The sequence below is a fragment of the Lissotriton helveticus genome, chromosome 1_1 (assembly GCF_964261635.1).
Source record: "Lissotriton helveticus chromosome 1_1, aLisHel1.1, whole genome shotgun sequence".
NCBI classification, from domain to species: Eukaryota; Metazoa; Chordata; class Amphibia; order Caudata; family Salamandridae; genus Lissotriton; species Lissotriton helveticus.
The window spans coordinates 1263989208-1264014101 of record NC_136057.1 but is presented as its reverse complement, the minus strand read 5'-3'; the positions used below and the strand labels follow the sequence as shown (position 1 = coordinate 1264014101).

General features: G+C 43.5%; 1 protein-coding gene across 1 annotated transcript in view; it reads right to left on the bottom strand.

Moving 5' to 3' along the window:
* The window catches only part of COG5 (component of oligomeric golgi complex 5), a 1467851-nt gene that overhangs the window by 1420613 nt on the left and 22344 nt on the right, over positions 1–24894 (bottom strand). The window contains exon 2 of the mRNA XM_078680311.1: positions 6048–6187. Coding sequence (XP_078536437.1) covers positions 6048–6187 — 140 coding nt within the window. The remainder of the gene's footprint in view (positions 1–6047; positions 6188–24894) is intronic.

Below are 24894 nucleotides of genomic sequence, written 5' to 3'. Positions count from 1 at the left end.
AACTCAGGCGCAGGTTAAGCTTCCGTTCTCTTTAATGCATCCACCACGACAGTACACCCAGCACCGCTCATTACACCAGTGGTTCTGCCCCTTAACGAATCACATTCCAAGGATGGTGTACACAAGGCTCCAAGGCATTATATCACTTAAGAAAATGTAACAAAAGAAAAAGATAGCACTGATCAATCATACCTTTTCCCCTTGAATAGGTCTACCGGGCTATGGTTCGAAGACACCTCTGCAACTCTGTCACTCCCCGACCCATTCCAAAGGAGCTATCCTAGATGCAATAATTACTAGCAAAGATCTAGCCCTCCTATCCAACATTGTTCCCATCGACTGGTCCGACCACCATCTCATACTGTTCTCTATAGCGGTCTCTGCCACTCCCCCGCCCACGAAAACCACTAAACCCTCGAAACTGACCAGAAATTTGAATAATATCCCCCCGGATGTACTGGAATCCAAACTCCATGCCCAACTTCTCGCCATTCCGCCCTCACTTAACGCAAATGAACTTACTGAACACTACAACAAAGCAGTTATTGAAACCCTAGACCTCCTGGCCCCGCTTAAGCTCAAAAACCAAAGAACCGTCCCTTCCAAATCATGGTTTAATACGGAGCTTAACAATGAAAGACGCTCACTGAGACAGACGGAAAGAACATGGAGACTGCACCCTTCCCCCTTGCACCTAGCTCGCCTCAGACTTGCAAGATCCTCTTACAAAAAACACATCCTTAAACAAAAAGCATCCTTTTTCAGAACACAACTTGACCAAGCCAAAAACAGACCCAGAGAACTGTTCAACATTGTTCGCAATCAAACCTCAGCCGCTCCGCCTGTACTTATGGCCTCGACGTCCAGATGCGAAGAAATAGCCCTCTTTTTCTCTGAAAAAATTACAAAAATAGAGCAATCCTTCCTGCCGACTCTGACCCCTATCTCCATACTACACATCCCCCCTACCGCACCTGCTTCCTGCCCACTCCCCCCCGCCCCCTCCACGACCCTCCATAATACTGATCTCACACCCCCCCCTTTCCCTCCACCCTCCAAGATTCTAATCCCCCCAACACTCACCCTAAAAATAACGCCGCTTGGCATAATTTCCAGCCAGTCACTGAAAGAGATGTCTTTGACATCATTGCAAAACTTAAACCCTCCTCCCACACTAAAGACCCCCTCCCTTCTAAACTTGTCCAAAACCTCAAACATATCATCACACCTGCCTGGACCTCGATCATTAACACCTCCCTAGCCACCGGCTGTGTCCCCACCTCCCTTCAACTGGGACAAATCACCCCCATTCTTAAAAACCCTACGGCTGACCCTAATGACCTCAACAACCTCCGTCCTATCTCCAACTTGCCCCTCCTCTCGAAAGCCCTTGAAAAATGTGTCCTTCTTCAGCTTGACAGACACATTGAACTTTTTAACTTACTTGACCCTCTTCAATCTGGCTTCAGGAAAGGCTGCAGCACCGAAACCGCCATGCTTAACATTATAGATGACATTCACCACTCCCTTGACAATGGCAAATCTAGCCTACTGATCCTCCTTGATCTCTCCGCAGCGTTCGATACCGTTAACCACTCTGTTCTTCTCAAAGTCCTTAAAGAACGATTCGGCCTTAATGGCATGACTCATAATTGGTTTGTCTCATACCTGCAGCACCGCGCTCAGCAAATTAAAATCCACAATTGCCTTTCGAACCCCTCCCCCATCTCTCTAGGAGTTCCACAAGGATCCATACTATCTCCCTCTCTCTTTAACCTCTTCATGGAACCTCTCACCCTCATTCTCAAACAAGCAGGGATTAACTATCACCTCTACGCTGACGATACACAACTCTACCATAAGATAAAAACCCATGCTGACATCCTCCACCTCAACAACACCCTCATCAAAATTCAAGCCTGGTTCCACTCGAACCATCTCAAACTTAACCCAAAAAAAACTGAAATTATTCTTTTCTCCCCAAAAAACAACCAGCTCCCCATTCAAAAGTGGATCACAGACCTTAACGCCCTCAACTGCTCCCTGTCCCTAGCCACCTCAGTCAAATCCTTGGGCATCTCCCTTGACAACCGACTAACTCTCAACGTTCACATCAACAACTCTGCCAAAGGAGCCCTCCTTACCCTCCGTAACCTTAAGAAAATTAAGCCCTTCATCCCAATTGATGACTTTAAACTGGCAGTCCAATCGCTTGCTCTATCGCGCATTGATTACGGCAATGCCATCCTCACCGGAATTCCCAAAACCCACCTGGCACCTCTTAAATCTGTGCTCAACCTCGCGGCTAGGCTTATCACGGACTGCAAACGATTTGACCACATCTCTCCCGCCCTTAAATCCCTTAAATGGCTCCCCATTGAAGGTAGATCCACATATAAAACCGCCTGCATTACGCACAAAATCCTCCACCAAAACACACCGGCATACCTCTCCAATAAACTGACCAAAGCAGGCTGCACGCGATCACTGAGAAGCTCCAACACCCTCCTACTTATTCCCCCCATTCAGAAAAAGAATTCCACTCAGTCACGCTCATTTTCAGGCGATGCCCCACTTATTTGGAATGCCCTCCCTAAAGACCTCCGCTGTAACCAGTCCTACCCCAGCTTCAAAAAAGAACTCAAACATCTTCTCCTTAATAAATACTGGGGTTTCTAATCCTTCCCTGGTAGCCTCGCCCCTCTGCATCACCCCACCTATCTGCTCTGCATATGACTTGTGACCACCCGCCTGGCCAACTCCCTTTCCTTCTATCTGATCACCTTACCTCCCCTCCTCATGACAGTCAGTTCTCTTGCATGTTTTTGTATACCTAAGTGAGGCTTCCCGCCAAACTGTGACCGCTATTTTGTATGACTCATAGTGTCTAGCAATTGTTTTTACTTTTTTATCTAGATGTCATGTATCCTATGTGGACTTGTTCTTTTATTATTCCGTTGTCTGTGCTTATACACACTGTACCTGTATGGAAACACCTTGTAAAGCGCTCTGATACTCCTGGGTCCAGCCAGCGCTATATAAAACCTCTTAAATAAATAAAAATAAATAAATAAGGGTCTTTCATATTTACAAGTCTGCATAAACCCACTACTTGTGCAGCCTGGAATGGCACAACTGTGAGTGAGGTCCCGGTTTTAAAGTAAGAATCCTGGCCTGTTGTGAAAAAAGTTTGCCGATAAGAAACGCAACTCATTTGCGTGGTTTTCAACCACTGCAACCGTAAAATGTTTCTACCAAGACAAGGAAAACGCAATCCGACGAGAAAATAGCTAGGGGAATTAAAAGCTCATCTTTTGTAACGGTTTAAAATATAATCACAGGCATCGTTTTTATCTTAACGCACTTGAATGGTGAGCCTCTGCCGTGTTCAAACAGCTCTCACATATTGCACTTGTCTATAAAAACACCGGGGGGCAGCACAGCTTTATGTACCTATTATAGTTATTTTTTTCTAAGAAATTCTGAAAAGGAAAACAACTTGAGCTGAAATCTTTAAAGTAAACGCATACAAATAGTTGAAAATGAAAACGTGCGTTCTACTTTTTAAAAAGGCAGTGCTCGTTTTCAAGTGTCATGTGTATTTTTTCGATACATTTTGAATTTGCATTACAATATTTAAGTAACACGTAAAAACCTTCACATGTTTACCAAACATTCAAAGACGTGTAACACCTGCAGTCAAGTTAAGTAAATGTTATATTTTCAAATAGGTAGGTAAAGAGTAACAAAATAACGATTTTACAACTTCGAGAAATTAAAAAATGTTGTGAGATGTATTAAACACATCTCTCACTTGGCCTCCAAATATGAAGGGCTGTATACATAAAGTAGAGCATAAGGCAAGAACGGTGCTACTGTAGTCCAGATATGCAAGAGATTGAATAGAGCTACAAAAACAGGTGGCTTGTAGTGAGTATGGCGCAAAAGACTCAATTATGGCAGCCATAATTGAGTCTCTTGCGTTTCGTAGCTTAGTCAAACTATCCCAAAAAAAGTCGAAGTGTTTTCTTTTTCTGCGAGGAAGAGTAACAAGCTGTCACCATTGTGCAAAGGCAGCCTTTTGTTTATATTTGCATTGCGCTTTCACTTTAACAATAGCTGCCATAGGAACCTCTCAAAAGTATGTTCTGGTATTAAGTGAATACATGACCAAGTGGCCAGAGGTTAGATTTGTTAACACTATTAGTACATCTGTTGTCATTAAGTTTTTACAGGATGTTTTCTCAAGGGAGGGTTTTCCAGAGGAAATCGTGTCTGACAACGGGACACAGCTGGTCTCGTCTGAAATGACTTTGTTTCTCAAAGAAGCTGGGATTAAACATATCCTTACGTGGCTAATCATCCCCGCAGCAACGGTTTGGTTGAGCGTTTCAACCGTGTTGTTAAGGAACACCTTCAGCTTGCTTTGGTGAATGGACTGCATTGGCGACAGGCAATTAGTGATATGTTGTGGGCAGTAAGGACTACTACTCATGTTTCTACCGACGTTGCTCCTTTTACTTTGTTGCGGGGAAGGGTTGCAGGTTCCAAACTGAACAAAGAATGGATGTCAAGAAAAGTTATGGATGCCGTGTGTTTATCTGTTGTGGCTGATGTCAGGGCTTCTGTCCAGGGAAAATATGACCCTAGACCGGCAGTTTTGTCTCCTTCCAAAGTGAAGGTAGGTGATTGGGTAAGGATAAAAAAAAACTATATATATGCAGACAATGCAGTCCTGTTGGTCGACCCCTCGAGGACACTGAGAAATTTGATGGCAAATTTTACGCAGTTTATCACAAGCCTATACCGCAGCACTAATTTCCCAAAGTCGCAGTTAATGTCATGCAGTCCCTGTAACTCTCGTTTACGCATTTTTAAGATGGATTGCAGCTTAGAAAAAGTTAGCAATTTTCCTTATTTAGGGGTCGTTTTTGCACAATCCTCTTCCTGGGGGCCAACATTTTTAAATGTGCTGCAGCAACAAATGATGGACGAAATGCTAAATGAATCAAACATTCACTCCCAGTCAAGAGATCTGGGTTAAATCCATTGTTCACTACACCACCCCTGTTTGGACCCAGCCATATGCAAATAAGTCTTGACCCTGCTCCTCATGGGAACAGCCAAGCCCAAACTACCAAGCCAGGTCCTTCCTGGACTGGAAACACGCATACTGGGACCGGTTTTGGGGTATTGCCCTCATCAGCCAGGCTAGCTTGAATCCAGTGGCATAGTGTGCAAGGGGCACACGTTTGGCATACCCACCCCACATAGGGTGAAAAGTGCTGCAGCAGCTAATGATGGACGGAATGCTGAATCAATCAAACATTCACCCCCAGTCAAGCGCACTGGGTTAAATCCATCGTTCTTTTGCGCACTACGCTGCCCCTGTTTGGGCCCAGCCATATGCAAATCAGTCTTGACCCTGCTCCTCATGGGAAATGTCCAGCCCGAGCTGGCAAGCCAGGTCCTCCCTGGATCAGAAACAAGCGTCCTGGGACAGGTTTTCAGGGAATTATACAAGACATTTGCAAGGCAATTGTAATTTTGAAGACCTGCAGTATTGATTCCCATCTAACTTTGGTGCCTGGGCACTGTGGAAGGGCTTTACTTTGTAGATTTAGGTCAGGTACTGTTTGCAGCTTATGGTTGCTTTTAGTACAAGACCGTGACTCGGATGATTGTTTTTGTCCTTGTGAAGGAGTTTCTGCATTTTACTTCTTTCTGCAAATATTATCAAGGTTTTATGAAGCATTTTTATTATCTTTATTGAGCATTTTTGAGTCAAGTTGTTTTAGGCTTTCTTCAGATGTTAAATGGCGTAGTTACTTGCTTCTCTGTAGGTTTATTCTTAAAATCAGCTATACTCTCTCACAGTTCAAAGCTTTTTAAATTAATTTTATTTTGTATTCTCGCTTTGTTGCGTTTTGTACATTTTAATGAGAGTTTAAGACATTCGAAATAAAGTTTGACTTGACTTCCACTATTCAAAAGCGGTGCAGATAGTGCTTTGGTAAACAGTTAACCAGTATGGAAGAGTCACTTACCTGCAGGTGAAGCTCTTTGTCCAGCTGGCTGATGCCCTGTGCAAGCTTGGCTAACTGCTCGGCAATCACAGCTTGATGAATGGACTGGGAAGTATAAGTCTTTACATCAAAGTCTTCTTTCAAAAAATCAGCATAGCAATCTGAAAGAAAAAATTAAAGAGAAAAAAAAACATTTTATGATCTATAAATCAATTACTTATGCAACAGTGTTAAAAACTAGGCAGAGCTTGTCATAAAAGCTAGTAATCAAGGAGGCATAACAAGTAAGAGCACTGTGAGGAAATAAGAGAAAAGAGATCTAGACTGGCACTTTTTGGAAGCCAAATGCTCCTATAAAACAGGACCAGTGGAATTGCTCAGTGTGGGTACGTAGATCAACGTATCGTTGGTGTACATTGAGACATTATGTTCTACTCCAGCCACCCTGATGGCCCACCCCTACAGCCTGTTTCTAGTATTAAATCTGTTTATTGGCAAAAAAGGACAGACACAAGCAATTATTCGTGCAGTGCATGACCATGACAGTAATGTAGCATTAAGAAGCTCAAGTAAACGGCTGACAGTAGTGCGGAAAAGACACAATATCACTGCGAGCCAACTGTCGCGATTGCAAGGTCCATCTGGAGCATCATAGCAGTGTCTAAAAATGAAAACAACAACCAAACCTCTTACCCTGAGCCCCACCACCCCCTACAGCCTGTTTCTAAGCACTATCACCAAAGGCTCAAGCGCCAGAGCAAACAAAAGGGGTGAATGGGCAGCCTTCCAGGTGCCACGCTATAATGTCGCCTGTTTACAATTTAGCTGTGGAGTTGGAGTAGAATTCAAACTCAGGACTCTCCTCCGAAATCCATACTTTTTTCAGGATTAGTCTGTGTTTATTCATGGAGGTGCTATGTTCTGGTATAAATCCAGATTGATCCTCATGCACTAGGCTCTCTACTTTTCCCTTCAGTCTATTCGCTACTACTTTACAAAGAATTTTAACATTAGTTTTCATCATGTACAGGGGTCTATAGGAAGATGGGTCCAGAGTGTTCTTTTCGGGCTTTAACGAAGTAAGTAACACAGCTTCCCTCCTCAAATTGGGAAACTGCCACATTGCTTGGCTACATTATACAGCTCGAGCATACAATCATGGAGTTGGTGTTTGCATGTTTTTTTTTTTTTTTTTAATTTCAAAATATTTTTATTGAAAATAAAATTTTGCATATCCATAGAAAAGACATTCTTAATACTGTACTGGTCTTGCAAGATTGCGGCCTGGCGGGGCCTGAGAGAGAGAAAAGGAAAGGAGCTGGAACCACTCCTCCACATGATCAGGTCAAATGACCGGATCACGGGGGTGCAGATAGAGGGGCAAGCCTTCAAGTTAGCGGCATACGCAGACGATATTCTGATCACCACGAACAACCCAGAACAATCAATTAAGGCACTCGTGCAAACAATAGAGGAGTATGCACATGTCTCAGGCTATAAGCTCAATAGGGAGAAATCCGAGTGCAAACCGATGAACTGCCACACAACAAAGGATGTGCTGGGTACATCCGGCCTAGCCTGGCAAACAAAACCCCTAAAATACCTAGGCCTCCTTTTCGGAAGGGACTTAAAGGCAACACTGGACCATAACGAGGAAGCGATGCTAAAAAAAATTAAGTCCAAGCTGGAGACATGGAGCCCCAAATTCATAAGCTGGTGGGGTAGGATAGAAACTATAAAGATGATGGTTACCCCCATGCTAAACTACTTGCTTTCCATGGTGTTTGCATGTTTTATACCAGTCTGCAGGGGGAGTTGTCTCCCAGAGACTTCACCCCATCATTCCCACAGCTCGAGGGAACCCCCGCACCGCGGAGGCTTATGCTACCCACTGGTAGGTGTTGTCTTATCTTTCATTGTGAATCTGCCAAGCACATCCCATGTCTCACCCAATACCCTCTTGGCTTCTAGCCATTTTAGTTTATCTTCGAGTTTGAGTGGTTATTGCCTCTGTAGCAGGTTTAGTCTGTCCTCGTGTACTTTCAGAGCGATACCAAAGGGGATGATGGACGGAGCATTTGAGCAAATCAAACACTCACCCTCAGTCAACTGTTCTGGGTTTAATCCATCACCATTCTTTAGCTCACTCCACCACCCCAGTTCAGACATGGCCATATGCAAATCAGTCTGATCCTGTGCATCATGGGAACAGTGAGTGTTTGATTTGCTCAAACGCTCCGTCCATCATCCCCTTTGGTGTCGCTTTGTTCGCCCTAAGTTGTCAGGGTATGCCCAGACGTGGGTCTCTTGCTCACTTTGCCACGGGATTCAAGATAGCCTGGCTGATGAGGGTTATGAACCCGAAACCAGTCCCAGGAGGCTTGTTTCCGGTCCAGGGAAGACAATGCTTGGCAATTCGGGCTGGACTGGTCCCATGAGGCACAGGGTCAGACTGATTTGCATATGGACATGTCTGAACTGGGGTGGAGGAGAGAGCTAAAGAATGGTGATGGATTAAACCCAGATCAGTTGACTGGGGGTGAGTATTTGATTTGCTCAAACGCTCCGTACATCATCCCCTTTGGTATCGCTTTGCTCGTGTACTTTCAGGGCATTTTGCATCTGTGCGTTTGCTCCATAACCATCATAGTACTATTCTTATTGGTTCCCAATACGGGACCAATATGGATAGACTTACCTCTTACGTCCAACCTGGATGCTGTGACAGTTAATACTTGTGGACATAATCTCAAGGTAGGCACACTTGCCCTACATCTCTCAACACTGAGCTCCATCAATAAGGGTGAATGATCGATAACGGTTTAAATACTGAATATTGTTATCCTTCAAGCCAATGGACTAGGAGTTCAATATTCTGTCTAATCTGCTGTGTGTCATCTGTAGCTGACTAACATGAGAATTCCTTTGCGTTTGGGTGAAGTAGTCTCCATATATACATGCATCCCCTTTCATTCATAACTTCAATCAGTGCTGTGGACATAGCTGGTTATGTGGGGTTTCTGGAGGGTGTCTTTCCAGAATACAGTTAAAATCACAAGCTCAAACCATGGGAACGTCCAGATAAGGGGATCCCAGATGAAATATGGACCAGAAGACGGCTATGTCGTCCTGGTTTGGAGCACAAATGCTTCACCATCAAGCAATCCATATAACAGCACATAGCCGCCTTCAAGGTCAGCGCTAGAATATTGATGCTGGAGTGTACTCCTGGGACCCTACATATCGAGACTCCCTTTTGATAAACTGAATAAGCAGATGAGAACGCAGAAGGGTCCTCACCCAGCTTACTTATTGGATAGACGGTTGACCCTCGAAATTCCCTCCGCCTCTCCTAAATCAAATTTGGGGTACGGTATCCCTCCTGACGTTTACAAGCTACCAATTAACAGCAGATAAAGCTATCTCATAGAGCAGCCCCAACTCCCATGCAATTCTACCCGTCTTTCAAATACAGTTTTGATCATTCCCATCAATTAAATTACATGACTTTCAGAACTTCTACAGTTGATAGTCCAAGTATATACATTCCACACTAGGGCCCTTATGTACTAACACAATTTCACACTGACAGAGAATGGAAAAACGCTTTTGTACATCAGGCCCTAGATCTATCAGGATCGTTCAGCCCATTGATATGGTGTCTGGAGGTTACATGGGCGTATGATCAACACTAGCTGCAGGTCTACTCTCCAAAGCAGAGAAGGCCTCCAAGCTCTCCTGCAGGCCAAGCCCAAGCGTGCCATTATCTCTGACCACCACTTATGTTAGGTTAATATTTTTATAGCGCGCTTGATTACCCATAAGGCATCTCGGCACTAGCTGAGAACCAACAGAATGATGTGCCACACTATGACGGATATTGTGCAGAGAAATACCACGTTTTCAAGGGCTTCCAAAAACGTAGTGAAAATCTAGAGCCATGTGCAATCTCTGGGTGTCTAACTCTTCAGCAGGAGCTCCAGGCTCTGGACCGTTGAGGCACTCTCCCCAGCCTGTCTGCTTGCTCCAGCCAGTCCCAAACCTATACTCCAGAAGCGAAAAAGTGCAATCATCCATAATATATAACACCTAGCTTCATTCACAGCAACATTCGATATTCATGGCCCTTAGTTTATTTTTAACATTAACAGCTTCAAAGGATTTAATTTTTTCAACTCTTTTGTGCATAAGCAGAGAAAACTCTTATTTATTATCTTTTTTCTAAAAAACGTGCATCTCCAATTCTCCTGGAATGCTGAGGGATGAGGTATCTGTCCCTATAGTTGACAAACGTAGCAATGACTGCTCTAGGGAGGGCACCAGGCGGAGGAGGAGGAGGTCTTAGAGCCCTATGGGCCCTCTCTATGATGAAACACAAAAATAGGCCGTCCGGTTTAAGGTGGACTCTGATACAATGTTCCAAGAAAAGCTCTGGGCTTGATTCTGCCCATAAGGGAATACCACTAAAACAGAGATTATTTTGTTAGGATCTTCCCTCTGCATCTTCACCATAATGTCCAGTCTGTGGACCAAGCCAGTCAGAGAGCCTATTTTTGCTTTCAGGTCTGAGATGTCAGTTTTTAATTTTTCAACTGTCTTTTGAGTTGTGAGGGACCAGTCGCTGACTTCACGGAGGTCAGCACGTAGCAAATTACTTCTATGTCTATTTTGCTTTCAGGAGCCCACCTGGTGCTTCGAAAGCCAACAAGAATATCAATGGCAGTCGCCGTACCTTGTGACCTATCTCTCTCCTCAGTTGTCCCCTTGCTCCAGTAACCCATGGCAAACCCGAAATTTTAGTCTGCTGGAACACCCTGGGTAATTGATACCTGCCCATAGCGATCATAAGTCCAGGTCACAAGTGCGCCAAGGTAAGGTCCACCACATTACTCACCCGCACAGTTCCAAGTGGTGTCCTTCCCAGCTCCATTCAAAGAAAGCAATTGTACCTATTGGTTCCCCTAAGTATGAGCCAGCACTCCAGAAGGCACGACGATGGACGATGCTGTCCACCATGTGCTTAAGTGAGGTACAGTGTACCGGCAGCAGGAATGCACTCCCAGGCCGTCACCCAAAACTAAAAGGGGCACCAAGGACCCATGTCACTCCAGTGTCATTTCCGAATGTGGCCCCGCTCCAGGGGAGTGCATGAGGTCTCCGTAGTTGTGGTTGAACCCCCGTCAATCCAAAACTCCAAGGCTTCCAGTGCGTACCCTCCCTCAAAATCAGTTTCCAGTGGGAGGATTCCAAGACCAGTTCAAATTAGCGAGGCTGCTGCCGGCCTTGGTGATCGGTCAGCCAAGGGGCCCAAACCCAGACCTGAAAAAGGTGAGAGCACTTTCAGACCCCATGGCTCACTTCCCCTCTCAGTGGCGGGTCGGCCATCAGATCTCTTCACAGATGTATTCGTCCAACACATTCACATAGCCTTGGTGAGGTCCAGACAGGCAGGGCAAGGAGTCCTTAGTTCACCACCATGCCAACCTCAGTGGGAAGGCCGCACCCCAAAACTGCAGAGCACAGCTCAGCAGCCCAGCCAATGCAGGCCTCGTGTCCATCCAGGATGGAGCCCTGACTCCACATCCCCTACTGCAACTGAACAGGATGGGCTAAGTTCGGGCAAAGCTCAACACCTCAGCACCCCTAGGGCAGCTCGTCCTTCAAATGCATGAACACAACACTGCAAGGCCGCTCTGCAGCTGGGTCGTACAGTACAGACTGGAGGTCTCACTAGTGCCTAGTATCTGCTGCATTCCATAGCTCCCCGGCATGTGTAGAATACCAGGGTTATTAGCTTCCTTTACAAGGCGAAAGAATCTGGCTGATACATCGGGAGCCCTGGCTCAGCATTTCTTGTCGCCCATGATATTAGGCCAAGCACCATGCAGGTTGCATATATAATTAGAGGCCATCACATCTGCCCAGAATGCCACCATGCTGACTGACCAGGCACTCCTGGTGGTGGCCCAACCCTATATACCCACATATTATTTGTAAATCATAAAGTAGGAATAAGGCACAGAACAGCTCATGGTATCTCTCTGGTAGATTTCCTACCTCAGAAGTGAGATCAAAAGGTTACAAAAACCGAATCAAAAGAACAGTTAGACTCTATTTGTCAAAAACATTGAAAGTGATTAACCAAGAGAGGACAAGAGTGACAATTCCTGAGAAGAGCACAATGCTTACTCAAAAACTGAAGCAGCTTTAAGGTGCTAATTGGGCACAGCACAAGAACCACTGAATCTTATCTGATTTATCAATAAGCAGATCACATAGTTCTCCAAAGCTCCTAGCTAAAGTGTTGGCTCTTAAATCTGTAACTGTTAAAGACGAAAACTTCAAGCAGAAATTCTACAAAGTCTAATAAAGCGGTTTATGTAATGAGGGATGAGAAATTTCTATCTTCTGGGAAAACACTGTTTGTGGTCCATGACATCAAGTCCCCTTATTCTTTTTATTTTGTTTGCTGTACATCTAGAGGTTTTGATTCTTTCTACCCATATATTCTAGGACTGGGCAAAATGTCAATTATCCTGGAGTTATTGGTCTAATTGTATTAATTTCTTGTTACAAAATGTACGCAACATTGGAACATTTCACTACATTGTGAAATTTTAGCGAGAAATTTTAAAGCACGATGAAAGTAATTTTTTAACACGAGCAGCATTTCAGGTAGATCTTTCCCAAGCAGACTGGTCAGGTAAAAAGTTCAACCTTCCCCCTTTTTCAGCACATCCTGTTTGCCTTACATCAAACTATCCCACGGTGCACTATTCTTAGTGGAATCAAACACTGCAGACCCCTTTGAGCCCTGGAGAAAGCGGATGGTTCAGTCAGGAAAGTGCCACAGATATCAGCAATCCCCTGTCCCGAACCACACCAAACTGCTTCTGAGATCAGCTTGCCCCCCTACCTGTGCTTAATTTGAGCCTGTGGTTTCCAGTGCGTGGTACGGCACTTAATTGTCAACACCAGCGCTTTTGACAGTCTGCCACTAAGCGGCACTGTCTGGCTGATCTAGAGAGGACCACAACAACAGTTAACTATTAATTTAATATATATTAAAAAGCTCTATTACCTGCCTCCCAAGCCATTCTTATAGCTTTGAGGGCCTGGAATAGTCCAAATTGTCACACTTGTAGGAGTGTGATGGTAAATAGTTATGTTGTTTCTATCATTGGCAGCATGGCTGGGGCAATGTGTGGCACAAGCTGCAGTGGCCTCTCGACGAGAGCCCTGGCATTTTTTTTTAAAACAAATTAAGCGCTACCTCCAACCAAATGGAGCCAGGTTGGCTACAATTGGGCCTGGGTTGAAAGGACCACTCTTCCTCAGGTCTCACTTTACAGTTGCCTATGAATGTGCAGGGGCCACCCTGGATTCTTTCAAGTTATTGAAGTTCTTGAGCCATCCTCAATTGCCAATCCTACGAAAGGATGAGTTGTATACCTCACACCCAGGTCTTCCAACCAAATGCCAAAATCATGGTTTCTGCTCTGTATCAGTTTTCGTACTGCATTAATTAGCCCATTAGAGCATATGGCAGGGAAAGTCTACATTTTATAATGTTAAATTTTCTGAATATTTATCTAATAATCAACTTCACCACTGAACTGGATTTTAATCAATATTTAAAAACAGTGGTTAAATGGACCCTGTAGCTTATTCCAAACCAAAGTTAACAAAAAGAGTATTTAAATTGTTCTTTTGTTTTTCTCATAGCAAGAGCTACAGTCGAATACAGTAAAAATTCCCTTTGATGGGCTTGTGACTGTAGGCACATGCCAACATACATTTTTACATGTGTCACTTTTAAATACTTGCACCCTAACGTGTACGCTATACGGCTTACTTAAGTACGGCTTACTTAAAATGTTTAAAAGTAGATTCCCTTCCTGTCAAACAGGGATATTTTTACAGGTGACCTGAAGGTTTAAGTATTGCAGTAGCCAGACTACACACGTAGGCTTGTAGCCAAGTTTTCCTTGTCAGCCTAGTGGATGGCACAATAGTGTTTTTTATTCCACGGGCGACATTTATATTTCATGCCACAAGTGTATTTCCTGCCTTGCTAGAGCCTTACACCTAAAAATAAAATATCACTTGGAGATTCAAATGTTATCATGTTTTAGGACTCAGAACACATACAATGGCCAGTAGCGCCCCATTGTTTACAGTTCAAAAACTAGGAACACTAGTCAGCAAAAAGGGGGTGGCCACGCAAAGAAGAGAGGCATTTTCTAACACAATTCATCTCACTAAAGCATCTAGCAAGAAACTGTGTTTGAAGTGTGTCGCTATTCTAAAGATTAAGCACTCATCATAATATTCTGACTAAGACATTGCAGATTGTATCTACTTGTGAACTGTAAATGCTCAGTTATTGCTACAGTTTTTGATAAATGGTCATATTTTCGGCACATAGTGAGATAAAGAGGTTCGGCCATGGTTAAATAATGTGATCAATTGTGAAATAGGTCAAACTATGGTCAGACTCTTTGATCACAAGTATACTCTGGGTTTGTGTAACATTTGGTTGATTTAACTGAATGAATTAAAGAGTAAATATTTTCCCTCAGTTAAGAAAGTCATAATGCTGGTCCCCAGAAACAAAGGTAGGAAACAAAAATGAGTTATAAGTAGAATCTGTCCATAAAAAGAAGTTTCCTATAGTTAGAGCTAGGATATAATAAGAACATTGACATACTATGCTACCTAAATGGAGAACACAAAATGTAAAAGTGGATTGTTTTACAGGACAAGTAGATTCCTGTAGCATCTAATACTGTGAAAAATATAATATATATCAGTTTGAAATGAATGGAAATCCAAAGGCAAACCCCATGAAGGAAAGGCACAATGAACCACCAACCTGCAGATTTAAAAAATCCAGAAGCGATCAGATTCAAACACAAATCCTCCTGACTCCAAGGGTCTTGGAAATCCTGTAATAACATCCTGTGTCTTTCAGTTTAGGGAGAATGTCTTATGTATGCATCATTGTATATCCCAGCTCCAGCTTATGAGTAAGAAGGAAAAACTGCACCTCAAAGTAATGGTACGTCTCCAGTCATCATTCTAAGGATTGCCAGAATTACTTATGCTATTTCTCCAGAACATCAACCAGACAGTGTCTGGTATCTTCCGCTGTAAAGTCTTGCTGTTTATCTCAATCACCCCCTCCCCTGCATTCGATAATGGTTTGTACTCAGTTCCCCCCTGCATTTAGAAAATCTTTGTGGCCTCCTGACTTTCCCCAACCAAACTCTGCGGGTACTCCAGTTAAGAACTTGGGGATATAGTTTGGAGAAGACCTTCGTTTTTCGACACAAATTAAGAAACTCACTGGAGTGTGTTTTGGCACTCTTAAGGCTCTAAGACGATTCTTTCCTCTGCTCTCTAGGCCTGCTGAGGAGACAGTCGTCCGAGCGCTTATCCTCTCCCGCATGGACTACGCTAGCGCTCTGTACCTTAGCATCCCAGGCTATCTGGTAAAAAAACTGCAGACCATACAAAATGCCGAAGCCAGACTTCTGTTCAACATCTCCAGAAGATCACGCGTAAGACAGCACCTTCGCGATCTGCACTCGCTCCCTGTGACATATAGAGTGCAATTTAAAGCTCTCACTCTGGCCCACAGAGCCCTGCACGGCCTGGGTCCACTGTACCTGACGAAGCGTTTTGCATTCTATACTCCAAGCAGGGCGCTGCGCTCAGCCTCACAATGCCGGATGGTGACTCCTAGATTTTGAAGAATGCGGCTTGGTGGTCAGTCCTTTTCTGTGAAAACTGCAAAAGCATGGAATTCCCTTCCCCTGGATTTACGTAACATTCACGATTTTAGGTTATTCAAAAAACAACTCAAAACCTTTTTCTTTTAACCTTCTAGCTTAAACTCCTTTTGTCTTGCCAGGATTTGGTAACTTTGCGCGCCAGGATTTGGTAACTTTGCGTGCCAGGATACTCTTGAGTAATTGTGCGCAATACAAAACACTTATAACATACTCCTGCAAGGTTTTAGAAAGTTACAGCGTGAAGGTTCGATGTCGAGCTCCCTGCGTGGAGTGTTTGACAGACATGACGGACGACATCTGTGGCTGGGGTCTTCTTGTTGTTACTTCTTTAAATAAACCTCCTGTGTTATGAAATACATTGGTTCTGTGTATTTCTGATGCAAGCTGAATCTTCAATTTCACACAGTGCAAATCTAGGTGATTGTGAGAATGACCTGTGGCAGACACCCTGGCAAAGAGTGGACAAAGCAAGCCATCCTCATGCTTGCAGAAATGGAGCCCTCAACAAACCTTTGGTAGAATATAAATCATCTCTGATGCAAAGAGAAAATGAAGAAAAATATTTAAGAATGTACAGTATTGTCCAAAATTGACTGTTGAAGGGTAATCACTTGATAATTTAGTTTGAATACTAAATTGCCCTCCTAGAAGATTTGCAGTGACAAGGGGGCGAGTTCTAACTGTAACATACGGGAGTAAAGCAGATTCTAAAGACCCTCTACCCTAATTTCACCTTACCATCTATCTTCGGCCTTTGGAAACTGAAGCTGGACGGTGGGTGCTGGTAAGGAATAATGTCTTAAGCAGTAAGCATTGCATCAGTCCTGCAACATCTTCTTAGCTTCCATCCTCTATGGCACAAAAGCATAAGTCACAACAGCGGAGATGCCACATGTATGTTGCCTGATGTTTGCAGAAGGCTTTCATAATCAGCATTCCTTATGGTAGTTAGCAATTCTTTGGTAACTGGCCCTGGTTTAAAAGTTTTTGGGGTCTAGTCAAGCATCACTATGCCTCACAGGCTTTATTCCACAGGCCCCCGGAGACAGCAAGTTTGGCACTGCTCTTGAGTTTCTTGCCTACGAGGACCACCCATTGATGGCTGAGCCTTGAAGAGGGAAGTCTTGTGACGCCTATAAAATGTCTGCAATTTTGCTGTATTTTAGATATGTTCGTTATACTTGAATTTTTCTTATGGTCGGTGGCCGATTTAAATCAAAATAACTTTCACAAGTAAGAATGCAAGTTTGCAAAACTGAAGAATCTAACTTTAATTTGTGTAAACTTTCATGAGATTGGGATACTCTGACAAAGACCAATTTTGTTCAAGAGAATACAGTTGATCCAATTTCTGCTTGAGCCAATGACTATACACAATGTGCCAAACATCAACAGTTTAAGGTACCAATGAACATTAAAACGTGAAAACCTATTCTTGAAACTTTAGACACCATCTAATGGAACGAAACTCTCAAGATATGTGAATTTTCGAAAATGTAGTTATGTTTTAGTAGCAGTTAAGTTTTGAACTGACTTTACACTCAATGGGTAAATTGAACAAAAAGGCATGCCCTGCACAACTTGGGAATGGTTAAAGTCAACTTTTGATACACTTACATGGTATCCATAAGCTGCAGCTTTATTGCAGTTCAAAAGTAGGAGTCAACCAGAAGAAAGGTGCGTGCACTCCTACCATTAACAATCCTTGTCTCTAAGGCAAAGTGGCTGCCAGAACCAAAGTTTCTGCCCGGGACATCTGCCTTCTATTTAATAACAAGCATTTGCAATGCAATAGGTTTCGCATTAGGAAAATTTTGACCTATTGGTAATGTAAATTACAAATTTTGTATTTATGTGTTGGTTTTGAAAATAGCGAAATTAATAGCTTTGTCATTTACAATGCCAATAGTTTTAACTTTCGAAAATGTGACACATATAGCATTTGTAATGCAATATGTGTTGTATTTACGAGGCTTAGATGTATTGATATTACAAATAACAATGGCTTTTATTTATTTCTAATAATGAATACTTAAATAAAAGTTATTGTAATTTTTAATGGCAATAGCTTAAACGTTGGTAAATAACTTTGATGAAGATTATGTGCAGTGTATTATATTGTGACGAAAATCCAAGAACAGGAGTGAAATATTAACATATTTATGTGACATTTGTAATAAAGCTTGAGAGGGGTGTAGAGAGAGAGGGGTGTAGAGAGAGAGGGGTGTAGAGAGAGAGGGGTGTAGAGAGAGAGGGGTGTAGAGAGAGAGGGGTGTAGAGAGAGGGGTGTAGAGAGAGAGGGGTGTAGAGAGAGAGGGGTGTAGTGAGAGAGGGGTGTAGTGAGAGAGGGGTGTAGTGAGAGAGGGGTGTAGTGAGAGAGGGGTGTAGAGAGAGGGGTGTAGAAAGAGTTTGTTTATCCTACTCTCAGCTCCTGCTCCTTCTGTTATCGAATTACAACAATCCATTACTCAGTGAAATGATTTGTTTATCAGTCTGACCGTTTGCATGAAGTGTTTTATTGACTCTAAATTTCCGGTGTACGATATACGATTTCACACAATTGTTCTGCGTTACGCAATTCTACATTGTGCTAAGAAGTACTCAATTCGTAAAAAAATATAGTCTCATCTAGAATCTGCTACCATTAGATTAATAAAAGAAAAAAAAAATGATATTTTTGTTGAACGATTACAATTTTGTTTTGCTTAGACAACTCAGCGTTTGAAAAAGAGCATTGAATGTTGAAATAAAAAGTGCGTCAGCTGGCTACTCAAGTACCTGTTAGTTGCTTGATATGCACCACTTTCAACATTTCATAGTCTTTTCGTGGCTGTGTGCATCTTAGACTTAAAACGTCTTTGCCCACACTGATCGAACTTCACAGCAAAACGCACCATTAATAGTACACTCCCGAACACGGGTCGTTTATCAATACATTCACGACCCTTAGGGCAACCCACGTCATCGGGGAAGTAAGTCCCTCTTTCCATTTCACATTATTTACTTCATCTTGCAGTCACTCAGATGTCTTGTTTCTGTAGATTTTTCATGCTACGCATGACTCTTCCACAGAGCATGCACTGAACGGAACCTCTAGATGTCTAGATGATGTCAGGTCAGGAGTGAGTGTTCATCAAAAGCCCCCATTAAGCAAGGCGTGTTTCATGAAGGGATGCAGATTGCATGCTCATGCAATTATTGGCCTCTCAGAGCGATGTTCGATTGTGTGACAGAGCGCAAGTCTGTTGCACGTGTTAGTCTTTGTGTGTGTGCAAGGGCATAGTGAAGGGGTGAGACAGGTAAGAGTCTGAAAAAGGTCCGAGTGACCAGACCGTGATGAAGAAGAGGGAGCTGATGTGTGAAATAAGCAGGGGCGCATTTCAGCAAAATATGGATGCAACAGAAAGAGAGAATGCATGGAAAGAAGGAAGAACTGGAGTGAATGTTTAACTCCTAATCTGCCTCTGACTTCCACAGAACTTTAAAATTCAGTGCAACTGAAACATCTTCTATTCTTGTTATTCACAACGTTGTGACTGGTGCTACTCATTCTATGATACTGACAGTAAGCATTGGTAAAGTCAATAGATCTGGCTTGTGTTAGGTGCATGCCATTGTTGTGCGATATATATCTGATGCACTTAAAGAAAGCTCCGGTACTAAATCATGATCATGGGGCGCTCTGTCTCAAGAACAGGATTTGGGCTCAAATTTTTAAAGCTTTTTGGAAAGTAATTCTCGCTAGAAGAGATCACTTAAAATTCTAAAAATACGTCTGTGGAAGAAGCCTTTACTTGTACATTTCTGGCTGGTCTCTATGTTGAGCAGGGTGCATGCAGCTGGGGGGCAGCAATGGCAGTGACGGCACACTGGCATCACCAGGTCTCTGCGAGGCATTATATTATGGTTGGTAACTTTAGAAAAACAAGGAGCACCCACACCAGTCAGTTAGCTGTTTTTAGTTAATTATGGGGCAATTACTCTTCATTTCCAAGTTTCCTTCTACCACCATAGCCTGCTTGCACATGGAAAGGGTAGTCAACAGTAGAGACAGCGAGTGTGGTTGCAAAAGCCAATGAGAAACAGGACGGTGAAAAGATCCCCTACCTACACATTGTAAAAAAAGACCAGTATGTGGGTCTGTGTGATAAATATCTAGTGGGCAGAGTCCTGACATGGGGCAACTTCAGAGTTTTCAACTTGATCAGTGGTCTCTCATGTGATTGTGGGGAATACTGTTTTGATATTCATACCGTAAACACAAAACGAAATTTCCCTAAAAGGAAATAAAATAAAACTGACGATTTTAACGCCGCACCACTTCTCTGCTTGCGATAAAGAATTACTCAAGCATGCCACACCATGTGTCATGCAAACATCATACTAGGGGCAAACTTATGTAATTTCACACATTTTGTGTCGGACAAGTAGTGAGCTATGAATAGGCATGGGAACGATTTCTGCACCCTGATGCCAAATATAGCGCTTTGCAGATAGTATTTTAGAAACAACCCCAGGCAAGAAGCGGGATATTCTGTCCAGTGAAGCAAACACAATGAAAAACAACGTTAAAATAGGTCCCAGCACAAGACAATACACCCTAGACCACACAACTCTCCAGTCTTCCCCCACCCCATCACTACATTTATTAATGCTGTGTCCCTCCTCCATAACTTGCCCTCGACAAGGGTAAGAAAAGCTTTGTGCTGTCACATTACTTTGAACACATCAGTGGTCTCCCTACCCCCACCCCCACACTTGTAGACCTTTGCGTAACACTGGGCAGCGCAGTTCCGATATATCAACGGTCGAAAACCGCACCAGTGAAACCCTGCATCGTACATTACTGCTGCATGACCACTAACCTCTCTGAATCCAAAGCGTGCCCTCTGTTAATACTCACAGACTGCACTAATCACACGCGCCTCTTCCTCGACACCCGAACACTGACCCGCAGGCGTTTGCGCGGAGCGTTCGAACGCCCTACGCACGAGCGCGCCTCCTCATCTGGCCGGCGGATCTACGAGGGGCCCGTCATAGAAACACAAGCCCGTGCAGCCGCCACCACCGCGGGACGAGAGGAGCCCGAGAGACCCGGTGAGTGGGGTGGGTGCGTGCACGTGTGAGCCCCCGAGTGGTGGGGGGTGCGTGCGTGTCTGTGCGACCCGGTGAGTGGGGTGGAGGGGGCTGTGTGTGTGCGCGTGAGCCCGTGAGTGGGGTGTGTGCGTTGGCGGGGGGGTGTGTGGGGGTGTGGGGTGTGTGTGTGTGTGTATATATATATATATATATATATATATATATAATCTGCTTCCTGGCAATGTGGGACAGGAGACGTGCGCGCTCACATGGGGGAATCTGGCAAGCAGACAGCAATAGGTCTTTCGCTTGACAGCAAGACCTAATAAAAAGCACCAATCACATTAGTTCACAACAGCTGAACGGAAGCGCACAGGAGAGTGTGCACACGGCCAGCAGAAGCTGCAGTGAGGCGGCTTTTTACATAACTTGTTGATTTTAAATAATTCCATAACATGAGAGCTATCGTAGAAATGATATATTCTAAGCCGTTCTTTTAACCGTAATGGTGTCAGCGACAAGAAGGGTTACGAAGTTTGAGACATGGTAATGCTTTGGAATTTAAAAGCAACCATTGTCCCAGTGAGGCGGCTTTTAACGTACCTTTGCGACTTTTAACACTGTGGTTAAATAAAAATCACCAAGCACATTAGTTAACAACATCTGAACTGAAGTGCACAGGAGAGTCTGCACACGGCCAACAGAAGCGCGTGCCACTTGCCTAAAATAATTAGAGAAGTCATGAGGCGCGATCACAACAGATCTGCAGCGCCATGGAGAGTCAAGCGTGTGCAACTTGCCTAAAAAAAATGCGAGGCACGGAAGTCATTAGGAGCGATCACCACAACAGATCTGCAGCGCAGATCTGCAGCGCCCTGGAGAGTCAAGCGCGTGCCACTTTGCCTGCAACAAAAAAAAAAGCGCGTGCAACTTGCCTAAAAAAAAGAAAACAAGACACGGAAGTCATTAGGCGCGATCGCAAAAACAGATCTGCAGCGCCCTGGAGAGTCTCCACACGTGATGCAAGCCCGACTGCAGAAGCGCGTCCTCGAGATGAAATCGCCGCGGTGAAGCGTGTAACCACCCCCTGTGCCCCATTCCCGGCAAACCCACAACAATAGGTCTTTCGCTGGAGCAGCGCTTTGCGCTGCTAACACCAGTGAGACCTAAAAAGGGGGTTATTTGTACAGGGCTACATATACGAACTTGCTCACATATATGGATATTTATAGCTAGCATACAGCTGTAATTTATTCAAAAGGGTACCTTTGTGGACAAACAAAAAGTGCAACATGTAATAATTTGGTCAACAACTACTGTAATATACACAGCCAACCACCTTGGCAACAAATTCTACAACTTACTTCCGCCCAACATCCTAAAATTAGTTACACCTCTTATTTTTTGCACAGCAAAGCATCATATTGAAAAAAGTATTAATGACATGGTTGATTTGTAGATAACCCCTGCCTAGCTGGAAATTTAGAGTCTTCGGTTGAAGCAAGTTGACAATGACAGTGTGAGCAATTTTTCTTAATGTACATAACCCTTCAGCACCATTAAGGAGAAACACAGGGCATGTAACTAAGTAAAGACATGTTGATGTCAGGTGGTGGCGTAAACAAGCAGAGCATGGTCACATAAGAAAGTGATTATGTTATTATGCCCGCTTTCCAATATTATAACTGTGTGCTCTGACATGGGTCGGCTTCTGTGTTAAAATAGTACAAAATACTAGGTATGCTATGGATATATCAATATAAAGCCTTTTTAACAGTTACAAATAGAAACAAAGCATCCTCTAATACTGGCAAGACCTGTATCAATCCACCACTAGACATTTCAATCCCTCCATCAGTCAATCACTTCTTCACATCATAGATCAAAAAATTCAGATCCCATATCAACAACAGAAATCACACTGCCACATTATTACCTTTTCCTCACAGCTGCACCCTCAAGCGAACTGCCTTTAACCTTATCTCAAAATGCAGAACTCGCCAACTGCTTGAACTCTCTCAAGGCCACCTCCCGCGAAGAAGTCCCCCCACCGTCTTTCATCCTTAAATCTCTTTGAGAAGAATCCCTCATACAACTCCTCAGCATCATCACTGCCTCCCTTAGCCAAGCAGGCTTCTTTGAAGCCCTAAAGATAAGACCAACCCTTTCCATCATGAATGAGCCAATCCTGGGCACAGACGATTCCAACCATGTCTGCCCCATCACCCATCGGCACTACATAAGATAAGTCAAAACAAAACAAAAAACAGTTTACACCCAACTACAGGAGCACATCAGCAAGAAATCCTTCTAGGAGGATTACCAGCATGATTTCAGATTCTTAAAGTAACTAACAATACACTCTTCCTCAATGATGGAAACAACCCTTTCTCCTGATCTCACATGGTCTTTCTGCAACCTTTCACAGTCTACCTAACAAACACATCCAGATCCTGGAAACATGCCTGGGCTTCTCTGACAAAGTCCTGCATTGGTTCACCTCCTTTCTCACTAACACCCACTAGCTCATGCAGACGAGTACTCCAAGATTCCAGAAACCTCCTTGTGAATATTCCAGAGTTTCATCATCTTCAACTGCTACATGGAACTCCTGGGAGTCATACCCACAAACAACACCACCAAGATCAATCAATAAGTCGATGATACGCAACTCAGCCACAAAAACTCCTCAAACTACAATGTTCAGAGGCTCAAATCATGGCTCAAACTAAACAAGAAATAAATGTGGAGCCTGTATATACAGCTCAACCTGACCAAGAGTGAATTCCTCCTGTTTGCCAACAGTTCCACACAAATACACATTTAATCCTGGCTCTTCCACATGAACCTGGATGGGTTGACTCTCAGACGTCACATTCAAAAAGCACATGGCCAGGAAACAAAGACAGCATTGTACCAGCTCTCCCTCCTGAATTAAGTGAAACTAGCTTTCAGATGTGGACTTAAGAATGACAGTGAAGGTCCTGGCCCTCTCCCATCTGGTTAAATGCAACTTACTGCTCAACAGCCTGCCAGATGCCACTATAGCTCCCCTGGAAGACATCCTACACACCATGGCACATTTTATCGAGGATTTGAAGCAGTCAGACAACATCACTCCAACGTTAAAGGAAATACAGTGACTTTAGTACTGTCTTCAAGCCCATCTGCATTGCCTAAAAGATCATCAGAAATCATGCTGTGCCTTATCTAGCCATGAAACTAGAAACTAACTGACTATGGTGGACAGCACAGAGCAAACACAACATCAAAAGCCAGGACTTTGCCAGACCAGAGACAAAGAGATGCAAGATGGAAAAATAACAGACGGCAGGCCTTCTCCATTCACGCACCAAGGATCGAAAACAATATTCCCATTGACATCTTAACTGCCCCAACCCTTCTCCAATTCAAGAAGAAACTGAAGCCAAATCTCTTGAAGGAGCCTTTCCCGCCAAACTACTCAACCATTTAATAAAACTTACTTGTTGTCTACCTTGTAAACGATTATATTGCTCCTTCAGCTTTTGCCTATGTTGAGTGCTAGTTAAATCAGACCTGTACAATGACAACTGCACATAAATAATATGCTTTCTTTCTTTTACTTAGAACAAAAGTCACAGATAAAGAAAGCAATTTGTCTGTACATAAACCTTAAGGGGTACTTTATGTTGTCATTATTTTAACTCATTTTTAGTGCGACAATTTACCTTTAATTTGATTGCCATCACAATAGGCTCTATAACCTTGAAATAAGTGCTGAGAGTTCGAATGAGAGTCATGGAGTAAGATCCGTTATGCAACAAAAGCGCTGAGCAATGTGTACTTTAAATGTTAATAGACTGATGCTGTAACAGTGGTTGCGTGTCAAGAAGGAGAAAACATTACAATAAAAAAAGGCATTTAAAGTTCTGTGGAGCCAGGTGTAAGGAAGTGTAAGGGCCTGGCCCTAGGCCCTTATGCAGTTATAATAAGCACACAGACACAGCGGCATA